The sequence below is a fragment of the Sus scrofa genome, chromosome 1 (assembly GCF_054392235.1).
Source record: "Sus scrofa isolate SSC_HxYL_T2T_F1_AM1 chromosome 1, Sscrofa_HxYL_maternal_Yorkshire_Landrace_v2.0, whole genome shotgun sequence".
NCBI lineage: Eukaryota > Metazoa > Chordata > Mammalia > Artiodactyla > Suidae > Sus > Sus scrofa.
In genome coordinates, this window is record NC_139383.1 from 215,731,282 (window position 1) to 215,752,777 (window position 21,496).

Consider the following 21,496-nt stretch of genomic DNA (forward strand, 5'->3'; position numbering starts at 1 on the left):
CCCTTCTGCTCTGCCTGAAGGCCTGACCCCACGGATTCAGGAAAACTCCGCAATTCTTACACCACGTCTGGCTTGGAAGAAAACCCTAGCAGCATCCGGAGGGGGCGTGGTGAGGGCTAGGGAGACAGAGTCCTCTTGCCCCGGCCAGAACCACTTTTCTCCACTGCAGAGCATCAGGGAGCCCACCTGGTCTGGCGCCTGCACACTGTACAACGCTCCGCCCCCAACTCTCCCGGACGTGGGTGGCCCTAGGGTAAAGATGTCAGAAGTTCACTGGCACTGGGGAAGGACAGAAGTGAGGAGGAGTGTCCCAGAGTCCGAGCATTCCTGGAGCTGCCTGGAGCTTCCTCCAGGAAGGAGAGAAGGGGCTCCCCGAAAGACTGCCCGGAGGGGGTGCGTGTTCGCGGGCTCCCTGGGAGAAGACCGCACCCCAGCTCAGGCGCCTCCTCCTCGGCTCGACTCTGCCCAGCTGGAGGCAGGACCCAGGCGTGGGCGGGAAGCCCGAACGCGGGCCCCACGAGGCTGGGCAGAGGCTCAGCGCAGAGTCTCATCCCGCCACTTTGGAGCTGTCTTATCCCCAACCCCGCGCCACCTGTCCCAGCTCGCGTGGCAGCGCAGCCCCAGGTCCGACCCTGTAGAGAAAGCGCGCCCCAAGCAACAGCACTTCCCACTGTAGCGCAGCCTAGAAGAAAGTTCCCAGGAGGGGGAGAGACGCCAGACGCGCTGAATGCCCTACCTGTCCAGCGAAACACAGCAGGCACCAGGTGCTGAAGAGGAAGCGGGCCAAGATCTCCCAGTGCAAGGGCGCAGCCAGCCGGGCCATGGTCCCCCAGCGGGGAGGAACGGGAGTCCTGGACCAGACCCCACACTGCAAGCGGTAGCTGCCTCCCGTGCGGGCTGCTGGGCTTGGCGGCTGGCGGATTCCGGACGTGCGCGTGCGGGGCAGGGCTGCGCAGCGGCCGCCGCGCGTTCTCTGAGCGCCTTGCGGCCGCGGAGCCCAGCCGCTTTGAATGGGAGCGCGTGCGCTGGGGGTGGGGGCGTTATTTGTGAATGTGCTGCTTGTCTTGGCTCGGGATAGTTCGCTCTCCCCCCCCCCGCCACCCCCAGCACCCCCTCCAGCTCCTGCTCCTCCCCTCCTGTGTCAGCCCAGCGAAGGCGGGGAGCGCAGACACCCAGCAGCCCGGGCAGCGACCGTAGTAAGAGTTTGGGGAAAGCGGAGCAGGGTTAGGCGCTGGCTTCTATTTGTTTATTCTTTTTAAAGGGAGGATCTTGCGTTGCACACCTAGCTCGCGTTTGGAATGCCTCCCTGCCTGCCCTGGGAGTGTGCGGGATGAGAAGGGAAGGCTCTCCCCGGATGCTGGCGATTTCCCCTGAACGAGTCCCCAGGGCCATTCCCTGCGCGCTTTGCCTGGAGCGCGGCGCGTCGCAGCCGCACTGGGAACCACGCAAGACCCTCCAAAGAGTGGGGAAGAGTTTGTGCGTGTGCAGAGAAACTCACGACCCCACACAATGGTTTGGTGTGTTTGTCCCTGAGGAACCTGACTCTTGGGCTTTCGGAGATTCTCCTATGAAGTTAATTTGTTTTGCAACCTAGGTTTCTGGACCCATGACAGCTAGGTGGGGTGGCAGAGAACCAGCGGATGGCATCACGCGTAGGGAGCCCAAGAAATGGGTTGAGTGAGAAAGACTTCGCTTGTTATCTCCTTGTGCCAATGGATTTCTGGGGGCAAGTCAGAGTTCCCGCTTCTCCAGGGTGGGCAGCGCTCTTAAATTAGACTTGAGGCTTCCAGGATTTTTTTTTTTTTTTTTTTTTTGGCAGCAAGAAAGAAACTTCTTCCTGCCATTTTAAAGTTCTTTGCCATGGGGACCCTGCCAGGCTCATCTCTTCCTGAAAACCTGGCGTTCCAGGGCCAGTCTACCAAAGCATCTTTATAAGAAAGCGAATCCTCCACCCTTCTTCCAACCATCTTCCAGGCCACTCCACCCCTCTGGAACCTTGGCAGTGAAGCTAGCAGAGGCGGAGAGCTGGCCCTACTTCAGTAAACTGCATACGATAAGAGGATACAGCCCAGTGCTGGTGAAATAACTTTTGTGAAGTTCCCACGTGCACCCATTGGGATAAGCCCAGCAGAAAATGACGATGCGGCCATACTCCCTAGTAACTATTCATTTTATCCACATATTCCGAAAGCCAAATGCTGTACTTAAAACATTGTAGGCCATCAGTGACCTAGACAGACTCAGATCTCCCCCATTTTAATTGCGTAACAGACCAGACACAAACTGCTGACAATGAGAAGCAGAGTAGGGGCAGAAGTGCCTATAGGAAATAAATGTTTTATGTGCCAGCATGACCTCGTGTCTAGAATAGAGTGACTTTGTTCTCCTATATGGAAAAGGAGCTTCTTCTCAGAATTCATCTCTTTACTCATTCTGTGTGTGTTTGAATTCCCAAGGTGTGGAAGAAAATAATCAGTAGAATAATAATAAAAAAAAAATCTCCCTTTGAGCTTAGACTCCCAAAGTCAAAGCTTGAGGACCAGTCTTTAGAGATCTTTTTAAAAAGGGGTTTGGAGCCGGGTTTTCAAATTGAATTGGTAAAGAGGGAAGAGTCAGATAGTAAAACACACATACACACAAAAGCAAACACAAAATGTAAGGACAAAACCACAGAGACTAGAAATAGGAAAGTGTTGCTGTGGGGGATTGCCAGTGGCTGGCCTGGCTAGGATGTTTGAGTCACAAGATTGAGCAGCAAAAGGCAAGGCTGTACTTGGTGGAGTGGTGGTCCTAAAATGTGGGGGTAGGGAACCTCAGATACTAGGCTGTGAAAAAGATGGGAACCCACACTGGTGTGCAGGATGACAGTGCTAGGTAACAGTACCTGAATTAAATCTTTAAATAACCCTCCACGTAGGTGCAGATTACCCCGATTTGGCATATGGGAATCCTGAAGCTCAATGACTAAACTACCAGGATTGGAAGCAGGCCCTAGAGGGAAATATGGCAACAGCATTTCAGGATTAGAAATTAGGATTTTTTCTTTTTTTTAAATTATTACTCAAATGAATTTATCACATCTGTAGTTGTATAATGATCATAACAATCTGATTTCACACAAAAAAGGGGAATTCTAGCCCAGCTCCATACCCCAAACCTCAACAAAGAGTTTAGCCATCTAGTTCGATAGCCACATATTTTTTTCTTTTTAAGGCTGCCACCTGTGGCATATGGAAGTTCCCCAGCTAGGGGTTGAATCGAAACTGCAGCTGCCTGCTAGCCCAAGCCACAGACAAAGCAACGTTGGGGTCTGAGCTGAATCTGTGACCTACAATACAGCTTGCAGCAGTGCTGGATCCTTATGCACTGAGCAAGGCCAGGGATCAAACCTGCATCCTTACAGACACTGTCAGATTCTTAATCTGCCCAGCCATGATGAGAACTCCCACGTTTTATTTTTAAATGGGTGAAGAAATTAAGTGCCTACAGGTGGCATGTTCTCCATTTGTTAACATGTTTACTGCTGTCTCTCTGTTAGGGACGATGAGTCAAGCAATGGAAAAGTCACTTAAGAGGCAGATGAATTTATTCCTATCTCAATGTGGTGAGAAAAGAGTAAATTTTTTTTTTTTTTTTTGCTTTTTAGGGCCATACCTGTGGCATATGGAGGTTCCCAGGCTAGAGGTCAAAGTCAAATCAGAGCTACAACTGCCCACCACAGCCACAGCAATGCAGGATCAAAGCCTCATCTTCGACTACACCACAGCTCATGGCAATGCCAGATCCTTAACCCACTGAGTGAGGCCAGGAAGAGAACTCTCAACCTCATAGTTCCTAGTCAGATTTGCATCCACTGCCCCACTATGGGAACTCCAAGAGTGAGTTTCTATTCCTTGAACAAGGAGGTAACAGAAGGAACAGGAATTTAAAGTTAAATAATGGGACAGTTAAGTACAGGGTAAAAAGACAGTAGGAAATCCAAAAGGAGGGAGACCATCTAAGAAGATGCTGCCATAAACCAGCCACACGGCGATGAAGGCTTCCATTACTGGAGATGCATTCCAGCTCTTGGAGAACACAGTATGTCCAGAAAACCAGGAGAGGGAAAGCTTTATTCTATATAATATGAGAAGATGTCCCCCACTCCCTTAGAATATCTCCATATCAGAGGTCCAAGTCCCTGACAACAGACTCAAATGTTAGCAGATATTCTGACTTTGCTGATTGTTCACTGTCTGATTAACAATCTATAGGTCCTTAAGTGACTTTCTAATCAATATACTCACTGATAGTTTAAAAAAATAACTGAATGAAATCAAAGAAAGTGTTCTCATTATCCCCTAAAGATCAAGTTTCTTGATACTGCATAAAATATAGGGAGGATGCTTTAAAACAGATGTCTTTACTTAACAACATAATGACCTCACTGTATCACAAGGACTAAAAATGTCACATTCTTCAGGTACTAGGATACACACAGAGTATCAGAAAACTTCAGCCACCACCCATAGTTCTTTACCTCACCCAAGTTTCAGTCTTTGTGGTGCCTCTGCCCTGGACCATAAGCCCTTTCATCTGAGTCTTGCAGCAGGAGATGTGTTTTCACATCACAAGTCAAACCAGTGTAAGGATCATTCCATTGGAACATTAGAATATTGAATTCTGAAGCTGATCCCAGGGTCTACCTGTTGGTCTCAGGGCACTTCTACTCCACTGACGGCTACCAATGCCCCAATCCTTTCTTCAGTCCTCTCTTTCCTTCTGTCCCTTTTAAATGCAGCATGGCTTTTTTCCCCAGGGCCTATCATTTCAACAACACTCTTTTAGTACCCTACACATCCTTGCTTCTTGTTCTTTTCTTCACATCTCAACTCAAAACAATTAGGAGTTCCCATTGTGGCTCAGCAGGTTAAGGACCTGATGTAGTCTCCATGAAGATACGGGTTCCATCCTTGGCCCCAGGCCTTGCTCAGTGGGTTAAGGATCTGGAGTTGCTGCAGGCTGGGGCCTAAGTCACAGATGTGGCTCAGATCCAGTGTTGCCCTGGCTGTGGTGTAGGCCTGCAGCTGCAGCTCCAATTGGACCCCTAGTCAGGAATTTCCATGTGTCCCAAGTAAGGCCCTAAAAAGAAAGAAAAAAAAAAAACAACCAATTATCTGATTTCTCAGTGCCTGCCATACAGAGGCCAAACACTGTACGGGAATGCCAAAGAACAGAACAACTAAGTGTTACCATCACATCTTCACCCTCCTCAAATGCACTCTCAATACCGCCCATCAGCCCCCCTGGTCCATTCACTCTCCTTCCATTTCACCCCCTACAATAACTATTTCAAACTTTCTCCAAACCTCCAGCTCCTCCCTCACCTCCTCCCTTTCCTTCCAAAGATGAGGCAGAGCTCCAACTTTACAGAGAAAACCAAATCAGAGAAATGGGAACAGCTTCTACATTTACCCTTTGCCACCAAATCTGTTTATACCCACAACCACCTTCTCCTTCTGTTTTCTTTTTAATGGCAGTCCCTCCAAGGGACTAATCTCCCCTTACCTTCAACTAGTAAGGAAACTTACTATAAAATTTCCCTTCTTTCTGTGTATTCAGCAACCCCCTATAGATTCTATCCTTTCAATATTCAAGCATATTCCAGCCTCTACCATGTATAATAAACAAAGAAACTAGCAATTGTCCTTTAACTACCCCACATGTTTCCTTCATAGCCATATTTTTGAAGGTTATATTTATACTCCATTGCTTGATTCTCTATTTAATCCCTTCATCCAGTCCAGTCAGAATTCAGCCATCATCATTCTAGAGCAAGTCACTGGTTACCTCCATGCTTGTCATACCCAATGAACACTGCTTTGTCCTCTATCATACTTGTCCTTGTAAAACCATAGGACATGGTTGATCACTCCTTCCTCCTTGGCTTTTCCTCAAACATTCGCATGCATGTACTTTTTTACGTGTCATCCCTTCTCTCAATCCCCTTATCTAGTATAACTCATTAAGAGCCCCTCTCATATCTGGGCTTGATTCCTTATTTATAGGCAGTCATATATGTGCACTATTTTTCTTCAGAGAAGTTATTCTAATTTGTCATTATACTTTTACTAATGTGATTAATTGACCAAAATGTGTCTTTCCCTCTCCTACTAGGTGGTAAATTCTTTAGAACCAGTTAATTATTGTGGTTCCAAGGGCTACCCAGTCCAAATGCCTAGCATGTCATGTCTGACAAAAATTGAAAGTTGATGAATTTACAAATAATTAATAAATCAAGAAGCACTTTCATTGAGCTGACCTGGAAACAGCCATCAAGTAAGACACAAACTGAAAGTCCTTGCGGCCAGACATTATATGCTGTTCACCTTTATCCCGGTATCCATGTAAATCCCAGGAACACAGTAGTTACTCAAGAAATAAAAACAAACAAAAAAATGACTGACTAAATGAATGGACAGAATCCACTAATATGATGGACTGCCAAGTGATATTAACTCTTAGGAAAACTCCAAATAAAAATCCATAGGCCATATAATTCTTTAGGTGATAATAAAACATTTCAATAACCCATCCTTCTTTTAAACATAATGAAGTTTGGTTCAGAGCCAATTATGTTTCACATCATCACCTTGAAGTTTCCCAATAAGGAGAAAACAAAAAGCAAATGATGTAAATAATACATTCAGAATGTCCATCATAGTATATATGTTTTATAGTAAAAAGTATGTGATACTTTTGTACTTTTCAAAGTATATAATAAAAAGTAATTGACTAGGTACTTAGATGCAAGAGGAAGCAAGAGGCACACATTCTGTCATCCAGAGTTAAGATTTATCTAAATTATTTCTAGTTAGTATATCATGTACACTATAAAATGTTCGGCAAGAAAGGAATTTTCTGATAACTGGCTCACATCCTGCTTCATTCCCCTCTTGGTCTTTAACTAGCTGGAAATACCCTTCTTGTCAGGCTTTATTTGCCTCAGTAGACAAGCAAAACACAGAGCAAAGCTGTTCAGTCAAGCAAAATGTTCATTTTTGACAAGTTGAATGTCCCACACTTTGTTCAAAGAAAATATACATACCTGAATTATATAGTTAAAAGTCTCCTCACTTGAGTGAAGCTGTTGCAACAATATTCCAGCCCATAGAGACATGTGGCTTTGGCTATTACAAACTGCTAAATTATGTGCATAATAAAAAAATGATAGGAAACGTAAAGTAGTACATTTATATCTCACAGAAATGACTCAAAACCATATTTCAAGAAAGTAAACACTGGAAAGCAGTGGTTTTACTTACTCTCTGTCCCAATTTCCTCTCTGTTCTAATTTTGTCTTTTACATGAACATACATATTTTCCTTTAATTTTAGCTACTGTATTTATGGTTTTTTAAATTATAGGCCTAAAGATTATCTGGAACTAGATAAATACAGGTATATGAATTAACATTCAAATCAAAATATTTAAGATGACCTCTGCTTCCCTCCAAGGAGAAACACAGTGTCTCATGAGGGTTATAATTTATCAGCAGACTTATCTTTCCATTCTATAACACTGAATTACTAAGGAGTGTCTGAGGTCTCAGTGATTTTCTGGCATCCATCGAACTGCATTCATGATAGCGTGTAGTAATGCACATACTTAATCTCTCAATGTTGGCTTGTGGGAGTCTCAAATATAAAATGTGACAGCATTTGTTTTTCTTACCACATAAAAAAATGACATCACAAACTGTTAAGAGGTTAAACCATATATTATGGCTTCATTTCAGAGTCACCGTTTGCGTCATATGACTGCCCAACAGGGACTGAATCTAGCACACTTAACATTCCTGAGTCTAATAACATATATAAGCTCCTCTGGGTGAGGCCCATTGGGTGTGGTTTTATCACACAGAAAAATCTTATATAATAATAGCCTTTTCAAAAAATTGTCATTCTTTCTCCATATGTGTTGAAGGATTTGTATAAATAATACAGCAAAGGACAACCAAGATTATAAAGAAATTACATTTAGAAACAGACATTTCCATCCCGTTCATCTCTGGAGACCTCAGAAACCGTTTACCTGAACTTGGCCACAATTTTTCCATAAGTCAGCTAGTCTATCAACAATAATATTCAGTTTCTATTTTGTACCAGCCATTATGAAAATATGTAAAAGAAGTAAAATAGTCAACCCTTGGTCTTTCAAAATGCACAATTAAGTTTTGCAGAATACACTGATGAAAGAAATTTCCAATTTCCACCTCAAAAATATCTAGTATCTGTTCTTTCTTTCCTTTTTTTTTTATTTTTTTTTTTTAGGGTTGCACCTGCAGCACATGGAAGTTCCCAGGCTAGGGGGTCAATCAACTCGGAGCTGCAGGTGCCAGCCTGCACTACAGCTATAGCAACATGGGATCTGAGCCTCCTCTGTGACCTATGCCATTGCTCATGGCAATGCCAGATCCTTAACCCACTAGTGAGGCCAGAGATTAAACACACTTCCTCATGGATGCTAGAGTTCATAACCTGCTGAGCCACAATGGGAACTCCCTCCATTGTTTCTTAAGCCCTCTGAAAGCATGGTATCCTGTCATAGTCATTTTTGTATCCTCAACCCTGACCACGCAGTGGGCACTCTAACGCTTAATGAACTGTACTGCACACTTATTTTAATACAAACCCCATCAATAAGAACTGTGAGGACAAACACTGACTCTATTTATAACTAGCTTCCCAGAGACCCAGTCGGTGTATGTCAATGATGAGAATCCTTATTTCTCTAAGGTGCTGAGATGGCAGGCTTTGAACTACAACTTAACTTTTATATAGAAAGTACCAGGGGTTTAGTAGGTAGTTCTCTCAGTCAACTAACTCAAAAAATTTTAGAGTGGTTTGTTCTCGTAGAAAGAATGCCATTTTTAAATGCAAGCAGTTTGTGTGTTTTGGTATGTTTTGCTTCATTGCAACATTGTCCAGCCCAGTATCTGTCTGCACTCTCTCTGCTCCCATGCACACTAGGCATACTAGAAAGCTGGTGGATGAAGTATAGAACTTATTCCAAACTCAGTATCTGGAGTTACCTGATGGTGTCCCAAGACCTCCAAAACAAATCCCAGGAGCTAGGTTTCCATGTCTTACAAAATCACTTTAGCAAATACAACAAAAAGAAAGTAGTATCAATGTACTAAGCAAAATTCCACTTTTCAGTTGTTGCCTGTGACTGGATATCAAGAGGTTCTGCTTATTATAATCATCCTTCCTTTTCTACTTGGAATCAGTGTGTAAACTAAAGGAAAACGGACCTCTTTCTTTTGAACTAAGTTGTCATCCACAGTTTAACTATGGAAAGCATCTATGAAAAGCAGTGGTATAAATTATATCTCCATTCCATTCAGTCTGAAAGAAATACCAGTGTGTATGTGGAACAATCCCTTTGAGTTTTGCTTAAAAATTAATCAACACTGAGTCTCTAGATAGCTCTGAAAAAAATTACATAAGGAGAATAAATACATGACAACATAGACTTTTGTTTGCTTCTCATTAAAAACTTAGTACAATAATTCCTCTTAGAATCAGAATAAAACAAATTGTGATATGAAATATAATTTGAAAGTCAGTTACTTTTGACCTCCAATTAATGACTGACATATTTTTACCTGTTCTACTATTACATGTAGTCTTATCTGTTGTCCTTCCTATTCTAAAATGCAATTAAAAATCTCACTATCCACCGGGAAAAATGTGAGCACAAAGTTAGAAGCATGTCTTACAGGTTTTTTCTGAACTAGATCCAGTGGCCAAAAAAAAAAATGCACTGGCAAGGAAATGAAATTCAGCCAAATCAACAAGATTTTGGCAACAATAAAATGAACATGTTTTCGAAGATACTGATCTTTGCTTATAAGATTAAATGAGCTAAAGCTTGTGAAAGTACTTTGTAAATTGTGAAGCACCATTAAAAACACTTTAAATCATTACTTAGTGGTACACTGCTATGTACCAGAAGAAATTTGGCCAGCTTGTAAAGATATATGTTTAAAAAAAATGTCAAGATAGTTACTTAAAAGTAGGTGAGAATATTAACATTCTCAGGGGATCAGGGTAAGGGTGGGATTATTGGTATATTTCAGCTTCTACTCTGCTTTCCAATAGTGTTTGAATATTGTTACTTGGAGCATGAATTAACTTCCTAATTGAATAAAACAATAAAGCTAGTTCCATTTGGAAAAAAATAGATGAGAAAGAAAAACAAGGATAAGGCCTTAAAATGGAACCAAGGATGAAGTTAATACAAATGTACATTCCATAAAGAGCTATAGCCACAGATTTGGCTCTCAACTTTCAAGAAGTCATGAAACCTGATAAATTACAGTGCCCACACAGAGAAAAAAAAAAAAAAAAAAAAAAAAAGATCAGGGAGTTCCCATCATGGCTCAGCAGAACAAAATCTGACTAGTATCCACGAGGATGCAGGTTCAATCCCTGGCCTCACTCCATGGGTTAAGGATCCAGCGTTGCTGTGGGCTGTGTTGTAGGTCAAGGATGTGGCTTGGATCTGGCGTTGCTGTGGCTGTGGCACAGGATGACAGCTGCAGCTCCGATTAAACCCCTCACCTGGGACCCTCCGTATGCCATGGGTACAGCCCTAAAAAGACAAAAAAAAAAAAAAAAAAAAGAGAGAGAGAGAGAGAGATCAGACTAGTTTCATATACAAAGTGCTACAGGACTTCATAAAATTCAGAAAATTTTCATAGGTTTGTTTTTTATCATTCCTCATCTAATTTTATTACATATGCCCTCAGGATTTTTTAGCACATAGTTATTAGCAGAACATGTATGGTAAAACAATTGATCAAGGAAATTATCATTGAGACTCATAGTGTCTACTTGTAGCAAAACTTCTTGATTTTCCTCTTTACATTGTACATTTGAACTTTTCAAAGACAAGACATAGAGAAGGGAGGAAATTCAGAATCGATGTTTGGAGAAAGTAAGTTAACATAAGAAATGTGGATTCTTCCCTTGATGGGGGCAGCTTACAGAGGAAAGGGAGAGGCCTGATCTCAGGCTTCTTCTTTTTTTTTTTTTTTTTTTGGGTAAATTTTTTTTTTAATATTTTTTTTATTTTCCCACTGTACAGCAAGGGGGTCAGGTTATCCTTACATGTATACATTACAATTACATTTTTCCCCCACCCTTTCTTTTGTTGCAACATGAGTATCTAGACAAAGTTCTCAATGCTATTCAGCAGGATCTCCTTGTAAATCTATTCTAAGTTGTGTCTGATAAGCCCAAGCTCCCGATCCCTCCCACTCCCTCCCCCTCCCATCAGGCAGCCACAAGTCTCTTCTCCAAGTCCATGATTTTCTTTTCTGAGGAGATGTTCATTTGTGCTGGATATCAGATTCCAGTTATAAGTGATATCATATGGTATTTGCCTTTGTCTTTCTGGCTCATTTCACTCAGGATGAGATTCTCTAGTTCCATCCATGTTGCTGCAAATAGCATTATGTCATTCTTTTTTATGGCTGAGTAGTATTCCATTGTGTATATATACCACATCTTCCGAATCCAATCATCTGTCGATGGACATTTGGGTTGTTTCCATGTCTTGGCTATTGTGAATAGTGCTGCAATGAACATGCGGGTACATGTGTCTCTTTTAAGCAGAGCTTTGTCCGGATAGATGCCCAAGAGTGGGATTGCAGGGTCATATGGAAGTTCTATGTATAGATTTCTAAGGTATCTCCAAACTGTTCTCCATAGTGGCTGTACCAGTTTACATTCCCACCAACAGTGCAGGAGGGTTCCCTTTTCTCCACATCAGGCTTCTTCTGATGTTTCCAAGGGGTTCAGCATTACAGGAATATGTGGGGATCCCACAGCTGGCCTGAATCAGGATCAAGAGAAGGATGACAGTAACTGCTGTAAGAGATAAAACCTCAGATCTCAATGGTACAACACAATAGCTATTTAAGATGAATAGGTTAAATTTGGCCAATAGTTGGTGCCTGGAATATGTAAAAAAAAAAAATCCTCTTACAAGATCAAGGGAACTTTCAGAAAAGTAAAATTGTTATAAAGAGCAAGGAATGCTGATGCCATTTGGAGTTAAATGCCTGAAATAGTCCTAAATTGACAACAACATAAGGGAGATTCTCCAGGAAAACTTACTTGACCTTCCTTCCCCTGAGACCAGGTTAGGCATCCTGCCAGGGACTCCCATTCAACTCATTCTTCACCTACACTGTCCCTATATCATGTGACCATAACAAACAATACTGTAATGAGTTATTTACTTCTTTTTCTCCCAACTGGGCTATTAGCCCCCAAGAGAGCAAGAACCATAGTTTCCCACCTTAATCCCCAGTAGCCAGAAGCATACCTGGCATGTAGTAGTGCTTACTCGTATTCACTGAAGGAAGGGATGGAGGGAAGGAAAGGAGAAATGGAGGGAAGAGAAGCACATGAACTCAGAAGGTTGTTAAAACTTAGACAATGACTAACTATAATCTTTAGTTATTTGAGAAGATAAATTAATCAGAAAATAAATAACAGGAATGTGATGAATCTAACATTTTAAGTCCCTTTATGCTGGGGGGAGGGGGTGGAAGGACAGATTAAATTTCACTTTCATCTTGAAGGTTGTCTACTATGTGCCATTATGTGAAAATAACATGAAAATCCAGGGAAGGAACACATCAGAATTAAATGGCCCATCTTAATTTGTTTAACTATAATCTGTAAAATCTTTACTTTGGGAGTAAGTGCTATTTGTGCCCAATTTCATCCTTTCAAACGGGTTAAAAAAAGAAATTTGTGGGCAAATATACAGAGCAAACATCACCTCCTAAAATTCTTGTGCCTTGGATCCTATGCCTTAGAGTACCTGAACGTATTCATCAAGCTGCATGTGCAAATTACAGTGTTAGCTGTGCAAACAAAGGCACATTACTTTAGTCATTGATAGAGCCATATTTGGAATCTTTTCAAAGTCTCTAACAGTCTTATCAGAGATTATAAAGCTCCTTACTAACAATCATCTTAAGTGAATTCTAGACTTATTTGAGGAAACAAGGTATGAGGCTTATAAGGATATTTATACAAGGGTAAAATTTGTGAATTATTTCAGGAATTTGTTCATTTGTGTAACATTTGCACTTTCCTACATATTTCTACATATATTTTAACAGGGGTCCATTTTCTTCTTGAACACAGTCCTTAAGACCTAGAGCATAATTGATATACAAACTGAGCAAAACCTTCAGAGAAATTCCTATTCATGATAGCCCATACCATATTAGCATCACATATATTCAAAATTCCAACCCTTATTGACTTTGGTGAGGGTAGTATTTATATTGTTTTAATAATACACTTAGGTGCAGTTTTATTTAGCATGGATTAGTATGCAAGTTTCACAGAAGTGGAAAACAGGTTGTTAATACACATATCAGACAAAATAGACTTTAAAACAGACTCCAGAAGTTCCAGTCATGGTTCAGCAGAAATGAATCCAACTAGGAACTATGAGGTTGGGGGTTCAATCCCTGGCCTTGCTCAGTGGGTTAAGGATCCAGTGTTGCCATGAGCTGTGGTATAGGTCACAGATGGGCTCAGATCCCACTTTTCTGTGGTTCTGGCATAGGCTGGCAGCAACAGCTCCAATTAGATCCCTAGCCTGGGAACGTCCATATGCAGTGAGTGTGGCCCTAAAAAGACAAAAATAAATAAATAAATAATAAATAAATAAGCAAATAAGACAGAGTCCATAAAGAAAGATAAATACAGATACTATTTAATGATAAAAGGATTAATTCAAGAAGAAGATATTATATCCATTAATATATATGCCCCTAATATAGGAGCACAGAGATACATACAACAAATACTAACAGACATGAAAGGAGAAATTGATGGGAATAAAATAATAGTAGGAGAATTTAACACCATACTCACATCAATGGACAGATCCTCTAGATATAAAATCAACAGGGCAACAGAGATCTCAAATGACATGATATAACAGTTAGACTTACTTGATATTTTCAGGATATTACATGCAAAAAAAAAAAACCCATAATATACATTCTTTCAAGTGCACATGGAATATTCTCTAGGATTAAATTAACCACATACTGGGGCACAAAACTAATCTCAAAAAACTTGAGTATAGAAATTATTTCAAGTATGTTCTCTGACCACAATGGCATGAAACCAAAAATCAGCTACAGGGGAAAAAATGAGAAAAAATGACTACATGGAGACTAAACAACATGCTACTAGAAAACCAATGGATCAATGAGGAAATCAAAAAGGAAATGAAAAAATACCTTGAGACAAACAAAGATGAAAACACAACCATAAAAAATCTGTGGGATACTGCAAAAGAAGTTCTTAGAGGGAAGATGATAGCAATAGAAGAAAAATCTCAAATCAACAACCTAACCTACCATCTAAAAGAATTAGAAAAAGAAGAACAGGGAGTTCCCATCATGGCTCAGTGGTTAATGAATCCGACTGGGAACCATGAGGTTGCGGGTTAGATCCCTGACCTTGCTCAGTGGGTTAAGGATCCAGCATTGCCGTGAGCTGTGGTGTAGGTCGCAGACGTGGCTCGAATCCCGTGTTGCTATGGCTCTGGCATAGGCTGTCAGCTAGACCTCCGGTTGGACCCCTAGCCTGGGAACCTCCACATGCCATGGGAGTGGCCCTAGAAAAGGCAAAAAGACAAAAAAGAAAAGAAAAGAAAAAAAGAAAAGAAAAGAAAAAAGAAAAACAAACAAAGCCTGAAGTCATCAGAAGGAAGGAAATCACAAAGATCAGAGAGGAAATCAATAAAATAGAGATTTTAAAAAAACGATAGAAAAGAAATCTATGAAACCAAGAACCATCTTTGAAAGGATAAACAAAATGACCAAACCTCTGGCCATACTCACCAAGAAAAAGAGAGCGAGAACCCACATAAACAAAATAAGAAATGAAAAAAGTTATCTGAAATACTCTGGCCAATTTGGCAAAATTTCTATAAGTGATTTTACATAATCCACTGTATCCCTCAAATTTCATTAAAGGTAATGCCTTTCTTGCTGTTATTCTTTAAATTTTGTAACAAATAAGCTGACCTTCTCAATTACTTTTTTGTGTTCTTCTGCCATTGATGAAAACCTAAACTGTCATATCTCCATAAAGTGATTTTTCCCCTCTGTGATTTAGTGTACCCTTGAAACTTTAACACCCAAAGATTTCTAACTTGGTCTCAGTAGTGAACTTGGATTGATTATCCAGCTGATGGACAGATGGTCAATGACATTGGCTTCTCTTTGTTCAAGTGAAGAATTCTAACAGGGTGTGGAGATTTGGAAAAATGTTGTAAGCAATGGATAAAATGAGATTTCTGAATTATTAGATTTATATTACCCAGTTTCATCATAATTAAGAATAATTGAAATTTCAAGTGGGAAGTTTGCAGATATATTTTATGCGTGAATAAAGTCTTAATGCTTCTCAAGGTGTGGTCTGTGGACTTTCTCTGTCAGAATCACTGAGGTGCTTATTAAATATGCACATTCCCAGATCCTACCCAACACCTATAAGAACCAATTCTTTATATTTTTAAACAATGTCCCAGAATCTCCCTTCTCTGCTGTAATATTTTTGAAACAAAGGGGATCAATGATTTAGATAATAATAAATAATCTGATCAACATAGAATGTAGACTTTTCTATATCTCCCCATATATTTCATTCTAATACCACTTCTCCCAAATGAGACCAAGGTTTGCTATTTGGGATTCCACAGAATGATGAGAAAGTTGAGGTCTTCCCTAATGTCATCTACCTTCCCCTAGGCTATCAGAAAGGAATCTGAAATGGGCTTTCCAGGAAGAGGGTGTGGAATCTGAAATCTTGTTTCTTTCCAAGATCAGGGTGGCTGCCCAAAGGATATCCCTCACTTTCTGGGATTACATTCCAGTTTCTAAATGTTTGGAAAACATCAGAGTTGACTAGCAAGATAGAGAGTTAGAGAGAAAATGAAGAGGATCTGAACCATGAAGGATTCAGCTAGTTGATTTGGGCGCAGTGCCTGGCTTGAAAGGCAAATGTTTTATTAGTTGGCAAAATTCCCACTACATGTCACTCCTTATTGCTTGCATTTCCTAGTCCTTTCATACATTGATTTTGTTAGGACTCACATTCCTTTCTCCATTCAAGGACTAAAGACAGACTTTTCAGGTACTAAAGAAATTCCCTCCCTGCATCTAGGAATGAACAGAAAAATGCTAGTATCCATTAAGAGATCCCTTATATGAATTTATTATTGTTTTCTATTGATTTCTAAGTTGGAAATGTTAGAATTCCCTCTAGTATTGGAATACCTGTCCAGGTGATTTTTTGTCTTTTTTCTTTCCTTTTTTTTTTTTTTGGTCTTCTTAGGGCCATACCTGCAATATATGGAGGTTCCCAGGCTAGGGGTTGAATTGGAATTACAGATGCCAGCCTACACCACAGCCATGGCAATGTGGGATCCTGAGCTGTGTCTGCTACCCAACACCACAGGTCACGGCAATGCTGGATCTTTAACCCACTGAGCAAAGCCAGGAATCAAACCTGCGTCCTCATAGATGCTAATCAAATTCGTTTCTGCTGAGCCACATTGGGAACTCCTGACTTTTTTTTTTTTTTTTCATTTCTGTTATGCCTAGAAAACAGGGATGGCAAACAGTGATAGATGCAATGGCCAGGAAGGTAATTTAAGTGAATAAGTCACTTTAGGATAGTAGAAAGTGGAAATTCTCCTGTAGGTCAGCAGTTTAAGGGTCTGGCATTGTCACCACAGCAGCTTGGGTCACTGCTGTGGCACGATTTTGATCCCTAGCCTGGGAATTTTCACATGCCTTGAGCATGCTCCCCCCAGAAAAAGATAGTAGGAAGTGGGAGAAACAATGGCCAAATGGGGAATCAATGTCTAGCCTGAAGGAATTTTTTTTTAATTGTACAAGCCAAATAAAACAGTGGGTTTTATATACTGCTGGCATGTGTCCCTGAAAAAGCTTTCCTAAACTTCCCTCTAAAATACCTGTGACAAGAGTTCCCATGTGGCTCAGTGATTAACGAATCCGACTAGAAACCATGCGGTTTGGGGTTCGATCCCTGGCCTCACTCAGTGGGTTAAGGATCCAGCGCTGCTGTGAGCTGTGGTGTAGGTCTCAGATGTGGCTCGGATCCCGCATTGCTGTGGCTCTGGCGTAGGCCGGCGGCTACAGCTCCAATTAGACCCCTAGCCTGGGAACCTCCATATGCCATGGGTGCGGCCCTAGAAAAGACAAAAAGACAAATTACTAATATTAATACTAATACTAATACTAATACTACTAATAAAATGCCTGTGACAAGTCAGAAGAAAGGAAGAAAGATGAAAACCAACAATGATGGTGAAAAACAGTGTTATCTGTCAAGTTCTTGCCAGAATTTGAAAAGAATTTCCACTTAAGAGAAAACTGAAGGAGATGGACAAAAGATTGATCATGCCCTGCCCACCTAGGGATCCATGAGAAAACACTTTTTTCTGTTATTCAGTCAATCCAAACACAAAAGTTAGGAACCATCCTTGTTCCAAGTGATTGTTATTTTTTTGTGGGGTGGGAGGAGCATAGTAGAAGTCTAATTCCCCTTAGGTACATTTCTACTAATTGAAGCTACAACTCCCAGAAAGTTCAAGGACAGGAAATAATAGAGGCATTGTCAAAGGCTTCACCATGCCAGGAAGAAGTCTCACAGAAATTCATCATCTGACACTCCATGTGTTGCACCTGGTGGAGAAATAGGTAGAAGAAGGTTCCATCTCACTCCTAGAGAAGCTGTAAAGAGGTTAGGAGCAGAATACTTGCAACTGCCTCATAGTCCAATCTATGAACATACTGTAATTATTTAACACATTTCCCATTCCAGTATAATTTCTGATAGTACTTTTTAAATTCTTTTCCATGACAAATAGCCCTCAGTGAACAGTCTTTCAGCTATTTTTTTCCTAACCCTTTTTTCTTTCAATATTATGAATTTCTTTCAAGATAATTATCTACTTTTTTAAAATGGAGACATAGCCCTCACATTAAACCCCCTATGCATTATTTCACTTGTTTCCCTATAAAATACTTATTTAGTTTCCCTTTCCAGAAGTATGATTTCCTCTAGGGATGAAAGACATGGTTTACATAATTTTAGGTAACAGGGGAATAAACACAGTACCTTGCATATATAGATAACCAATTGATATTCACTGAATGAATGAATAAGAGTGACAGGTGGGGAAAGAGAATTAGTGGAGAGTCCTGACTGAGAACTTTATTAGTTAAGATATGGAATTTTGCAATAAAGCATGAATGAAAAGTCTTGAGCACAGAATTAAGAGGAGTTATTGAGGAAGCTGTGATTACTCTGTGTACTGAGTTTAGTGGAACTGGTCACCAGGTGAGAGGATGAGGATTAAGATGAGGATGCCTGGAGACACAAGTGCATATAGTGGCATTTTAACAATCTAAATTGCCCAACTATGCAAATTCTAACACTAAAAAGGAATATTTTATATAATTAAAATGCAAATTTCATAAAGAATGCTTTCTGGGTCCCCTGTAAAAAAAAAAACAAACAAAAAAAAAAAAAAACAAAAAAAAACTTAGGTCCTTCTCATAAAAGAGGCCAAGAGGCCAACATTAGCCCAGGATGGCTGCTCTGTTTCTATTCCAGTAAATAAAGGTATTTACATTTTTTTTTCCTGCATTGAACTCACATTAAAAGCGTAGTTAAGAGAAGCAGGTCTTGAGGAGTCACCTATGGTAATTTTTTTATTGGAGTATAACTGATGTATAATATTACATAAATTTCAGGTGTACCAGCAAAAAATGGTTTTTAAGGCTATACCCATTTATAGATATTATATAGTTCTGACTATATTCCTTGTGCTGTCCAAGATAACCCTGTTGCTTATTTATTTTATACAAAATAGTTTGTATCTCTTAGTCCCCTACCCCAGTCTTGACCTTTCCCTTTTCCCTCTCCCCAATGGTAACCACTAGTATGTTCTCTAAAAGATATTTTTTTTAAAACTGTGAAATTCAATGGATTGTGCCATCGTGGGCCTGCCAGTATTCAGGGAGTTCTTAAATCTGGATTTTGCTGCCATTTTCCTAGCTGGGTTTTTTTGGTTTATTTGTTTTTTGTTTTGTGAGTGACATTTGGAAATCTTTGGCTCTCTCCTTGCACTGGTGTATATGATTGTCAAATGGAGAGCATAGCGTCCACCCACTCACAGGAGTGGTATGATGATGATGAATGAGAAAATAATAGGAAAGCACTGAGATCCTGAAGCATTTTAATCCAGTGATTCCATTTCAACACCATGCCTTACTATTGTGGTATCTCATCATAACCGAACATATTTTATTGTGCTTACTAACGAGCAGGGTAATCTGTCACTTAATTTGGTTGGATTTAATTACAAGTATCAAGATCTATGAAATGTGTGGCATGGGAAGGTAAAAAGGGAAAAATCACGAGTAATCTTCTGTTGGTCTATTTGTGAACATCTCATTCCAACCTGCTAGTTCCTGAAGGTTCACATCACTTTCACCTCTCCTAGAGCCACTGCTGTAGTATGGGACATGTTCAATTTATTTTCATTTGTTTATTTCTGGCTTTACCCCACACCTACAGCATATGGAATTTCCTGTGCCCACTAGGGATCAAATCCAAGCTGCAGCAGTGACCTACACCACAGCTGTGGCAACAATGGGTCCTTAAGCCAATACACTGAGCTGGGGATGGATTAAAACTGTGTTGCTGCAGAAACAATTCTGGATCCTTAATCTGCTGTGCCACAGCGGGAACTCCAGGGACAAGATCACTTTAGAAAATTCTTAGACACCCCTGGTGCTTTAACCACTTGGTTGAGTGATGCTTTGATTGTTTCAACTAAGAAGGTTTCTGATCAATATTAATTTTTTCAAAAATCTTAAAAATATTGGCCTGTCCTTGTGTCTAAATAAAATTAAAGTTTTTTTCTTTCTTTCTTTTTTAGACCATGGACACAACCCTGACATTCACTAAAAATAAATAATGCTTTTTATAATGTTCATTCAACTGGAATTAAACCTACCTTCATGAGAAACAGACCATAATTTCTATCCATGTGCACAATGGGGGAAGCCAGAATCCAGAGCAAAGACGTGCAATATAACAGTCACACAACTACGACATTATAAAAGGGGTAAAATCATACTTATTCAGCAAATCCATTAGGATTAGCATTAACAATAATCTGGGCAGTTTTTAATACCCAGAATAGTTGGCTCACTGAAGTTGTCAAGCGAGAGAGGGAGCTTTATATTACAGGCAAATTTACAACCATCTCCTGGACATTAGGACCAAAATTCCTGATAAAATATTTATGTGTCATTTTATCAGATCAGATTTTTAATTCACAGCATATTTCCATACTTGACTAGTGTTCAAAAAAGGCCCTTTTTAGTAAACAGTAAATATTTCCATATCGAAATTACAGCTAAAAAAAATTTTACATTGTATTTTTTGGAAGATAATTTAAAAGACATTTGAATTTGATTTGCTTGATTAAACCTAGCCCAATTATAATAAACATGTCTTCTATAAATTAAAAGATATTTATGTTGTTTAAAAAGCCTCAAGTTGACAAGGAGATGACCTGCTAGGGAAAAAGGAATGACTGCATTATTTGAGTAGATAGTGATAGTTTTGAAGCAGTAGAAACCTAAGGTGTCAGATGGAAAGACACACACCATATTGCCTTGACTTTCTTCATAATCAATATACCATTTTCTACACTGTAGGGGAGCTAACTCATTCCCAGCCCGTAGAGATAATTTGCCCACATCTTTAATATAAGTTCCATTGTGAGAAGGAAGAAAGGGATGAATACGTCTCTACATGCGAACTGATCACTGTAAACCTGGAAATTTGGCCTTCAAAACTGATACATCTTGCATTACTTAAGTCTTTTTTATACCGGGAAAAACTTTCCAACATCTCAAACTTCATTGTAATGGCATCTATTTGTTGTGCTGAAACTTTGAACTTGTGATCCCTCCAGATATCTAAAATATGAGATGAGCTCTAAACAACCCTATTTTCCATGTCACATATATTTTGGATATTTTCTACCTCTGTTTGCCATTGATTACTAAGGCGGTTTGTATTTGACCTAGGACATGGTCTCATCACAGCCCCATTTTCATGTCTGTCTTGATCAGGGCTAGAATTTAGATTTCAGTATTTGGATTAACAAAAATCACCTCTTCCCTGCCCCCCCCCCCAAAAAAAATGAGAGAAAGAAAAAATAAAGACAAGAAAGAAAGAAGAAAATGAAAAGTGAACATAATGAAAACAACATTATGTCTTGGAGTTCAACCCCCATAAACGTACATCAGCAAAAAGGGCACCAGTAATATCATTAGTATTTTTTAAATTTT

General features: G+C 40.1%; 1 protein-coding gene and 1 long non-coding RNA gene across 9 annotated transcripts in view; both read right to left on the bottom strand.

Moving 5' to 3' along the window:
* The window catches only part of ADAMTSL1 (ADAMTS like 1), a 1,005,193-nt gene extending 1,004,211 nt beyond the window's left edge, over nucleotides 1–982 (bottom strand). For all 8 annotated transcript variants that reach the window (XR_014821152.1, XM_084984414.1, XM_084984443.1 and 5 more), the window contains exon 1: nucleotides 737–982. Coding sequence is in view for 1 of the 8 variants with exons in the window: in XM_021074260.2 (XP_020929919.1) it covers nucleotides 737–823 (87 nt within the window). In the remaining 7 variants the exon portion in view is untranslated. The remainder of the gene's footprint in view (nucleotides 1–736) is intronic.
* Nucleotides 983–7,740: 6,758 nt separating this feature from the next.
* The window catches only part of LOC146407007 (uncharacterized), a 121,653-nt gene continuing 107,897 nt past the window's right edge, over nucleotides 7,741–21,496 (bottom strand). Inside the window, exon 2 of the long non-coding RNA XR_014821159.1 lies at nucleotides 7,741–11,883. This is a non-coding gene — a long non-coding RNA (uncharacterized LOC146407007). The remainder of the gene's footprint in view (nucleotides 11,884–21,496) is intronic.